This window comes from Arachis ipaensis, chromosome B03 (assembly GCF_000816755.2).
Source record: "Arachis ipaensis cultivar K30076 chromosome B03, Araip1.1, whole genome shotgun sequence".
Taxonomy (NCBI): domain Eukaryota; kingdom Viridiplantae; phylum Streptophyta; class Magnoliopsida; order Fabales; family Fabaceae; genus Arachis; species Arachis ipaensis.
The window spans coordinates 31,676,679-31,679,157 of NC_029787.2; the positions used below are offsets into that span (position 1 = coordinate 31,676,679).

Here is a 2,479-nt window from a genome sequence, read left to right on the forward strand (position 1 = left end):
GTTAATAAAAAAATAAATGTTCACCTAAAAAAATAATAAAATAAATCAATAATAATTTTTCTTCTTGGCTCACATTCTCCATCAGCAGCAGTTAGTTATTATAATCAAAGTAATTGAAAATTAAATAAAAACACAAAAAGAAAATTAGGAAAATAATGCATGCATACTAATCTATGCTTATATAATTTTATCAACTTCAAATTCTTAAAATTATGTATGTATATTTTATTTGCTTTTGCTAGTTTTATCACACCTTTAATCCTTTCATTAACATTTTAAAATCAAATCAAGTACAAAAAATGGGTTTATTTTATTTCATCAAAAATATGAAATTTTAAGACATTCTCATCTGTATATTTGCTTTGAAGTGAAAGGTAATAAGGTTAAAAGCTTTTGCAACCAATGTTAAATGTTTGAAGCATAAACAGTCAAATAATAATAATTAACTTAAAAAAATAACAATTAAAACATAGCACACACTAAATAAAGTGTCGAAAACACTGTCAATGCCTCTAGAAAAGGCACACCCCTATGTTTAATTGATTAATAATAATAATAATGATTATTGGATGTTTGTATTACAAAAATTTGTGGTGAAGATGGAAAATATTGTTTTAATTTATGATATTTTCATTTTATTAACGTTTTTGAATGTCAACTTTTTTACCATACACGTTTTCAAAGTATCAAAAATGTTACGTACTTTTTATTTTTTATCCTTATTGTGTTTTTTTTTAATCAGAATTTTATTGTGATTTGTATTTTTTTTTTAGAATTGTGATTTATATTTTAAAAGTTGAAGCACTCCAGCCAAAATTTATAAAGAACTCTGCTAGGGAGACAATGAAAAATCTTGACAATATATATAATGGGCTGATTTATTGGCCCACGGTGGATTAAAAAATAAAAAAATCTTCTAAATTCTAATAACAAAAAACTTTTACCTTTATTTTCAAATTTTAACTATTTTCTACCTACTACCAAATTTTCCAAAATATACGATAAAATAACCATTAAATTTCAAATTAAAATTTCAAATTCTCCAATTTTAAATTTCAAATTTTAACCCTGCAACCCCCCAGCCGCACCCACGTCTTCCCCACATGTGCCCATTGATGGATGTTCAGCTCAATAGGTTGGCAGATGGTTATTGTAATTCTTAAGAGAATGGTTAGTTTAAGTATATATAATTAACAAATGCTAGATGTTCATTTCATTAGGTAGTCGGATGTTTATTTTAATAGGTATCTGAATGATTGTTTGTTGGGTTTAGATCTATCTCAAATTTTCCGGAAGCGACCTTCTCCTACCTAGATGACACCGGCGAGGTTCAAACCACCATCATCTCCGACCTAACGAAGGGCAAAAAAGCCATCATTTTTGTAGTCCCGGGAGCCTTCACACCAACCTGCTTGCAGAAGCACGTTCAACAGTTAGCGAAGCTGAAGGCGAAAGGCGTGGACAGAATCGCATGCGACGCATTCGTGATGAAGGTGTGGAAAAAAGACCTCCTGAAAGTCAACGACGAAGTTCTGTTACTTTCTGACGGTAACGGAACGTTCACGAAGGCCATTGGGTGCGAGTTGAATCTGAGCGCGGCTACCAAGATCCAAGGGGTGCAGCTTTGAACGGTTGCTAGTTGCGCGGTAACCGAAAGTGGCCGCGGCGACGGGAAAGAAAAGAAGGACCTGCCGAGGGATCCAATACGCCAACGGAGAGACCACGTGCGGTTTTGGGTGGCTAGAACCACGCGGCAGCAGTAGTACGGTCGGTCGGGGATTGCTGCAGCGTCAACGTCAGACACCAATGGGTGTGAAATTTTGATGAGATGTTGAGTAACTGTACGTATTTAAACGTTTAATTGTTAATCCTAATTTTTTAAAATTTAAAATTTGAAATTAATCAAAAATCTAGTTATTAATTATAATTTAATTTTCCTATTTTATTTCTATTTTACACATTGTATATTAAAATCATTGTCTCCCAATACTTTCTCATTTATAAAATAAGGCCTAATGAACAAAGAAAATTCAATCCAGCTTTGCGAAAGTCGAGACACTGTTTCTATAAGGCCTCCATCCATGAACTCAACTCTCAACAAGGAGCCAGCTTTAAGTAACAGTAACTCAAAGCCTCAACCTAGCCTCTTTCCAAGCAGCTTTGGCAAACAAGGAACTTTAAACTCCTATACACTGCGCAATGGCTGGACCAGTTGCACGCCCAACGTGGGCCTATTACATTCTTATCCATCGCACCGTTCAAAATTTTTAAATTATATCTATACGCCTATAGTTTTTGGAACAAAATGTTACGTGTCTGTACAACGAAATACAGAATACGTGAACACCTTCCTATAATTTAAGCCTGCTTCAATAGAAACTTATAATAAGACGCACCGTAAAATTTTATGTTGTATTAAAATGAGCCTATGAATAATTATGTTTATATATACTAGCGGTTCAACACTATCGTACTTGTT

At 33.2% G+C, this 2,479-nt stretch overlaps 1 protein-coding gene across 1 annotated transcript; it reads left to right on the plus strand.

The window, feature by feature from the left end:
- Positions 1,116-1,628, plus strand: LOC107632906 (peroxiredoxin-2E, chloroplastic-like). Its single transcript, XM_016336543.1, has 2 exons — positions 1,116-1,135; positions 1,274-1,628. Exons 1-2 carry the CDS (start codon positions 1,116-1,118, stop codon positions 1,626-1,628), a joined length of 375 nt encoding a protein of 124 aa, XP_016192029.1.

What these genes read in the sequence shown, in the direction of transcription:
- LOC107632906 (XM_016336543.1), top strand. Translation starts at nt 1,116, where the DNA reads ATGGATGTTCAGCTCAATAG. An exon ending in ATGGATGTTCAGCTCAATAG is followed by an intron (nt 1,136 to 1,273) that starts GTTGGCAGATGG and finishes TGTTGGGTTTAG; the next exon opens with ATCTATCTCAAATTTTCCGG.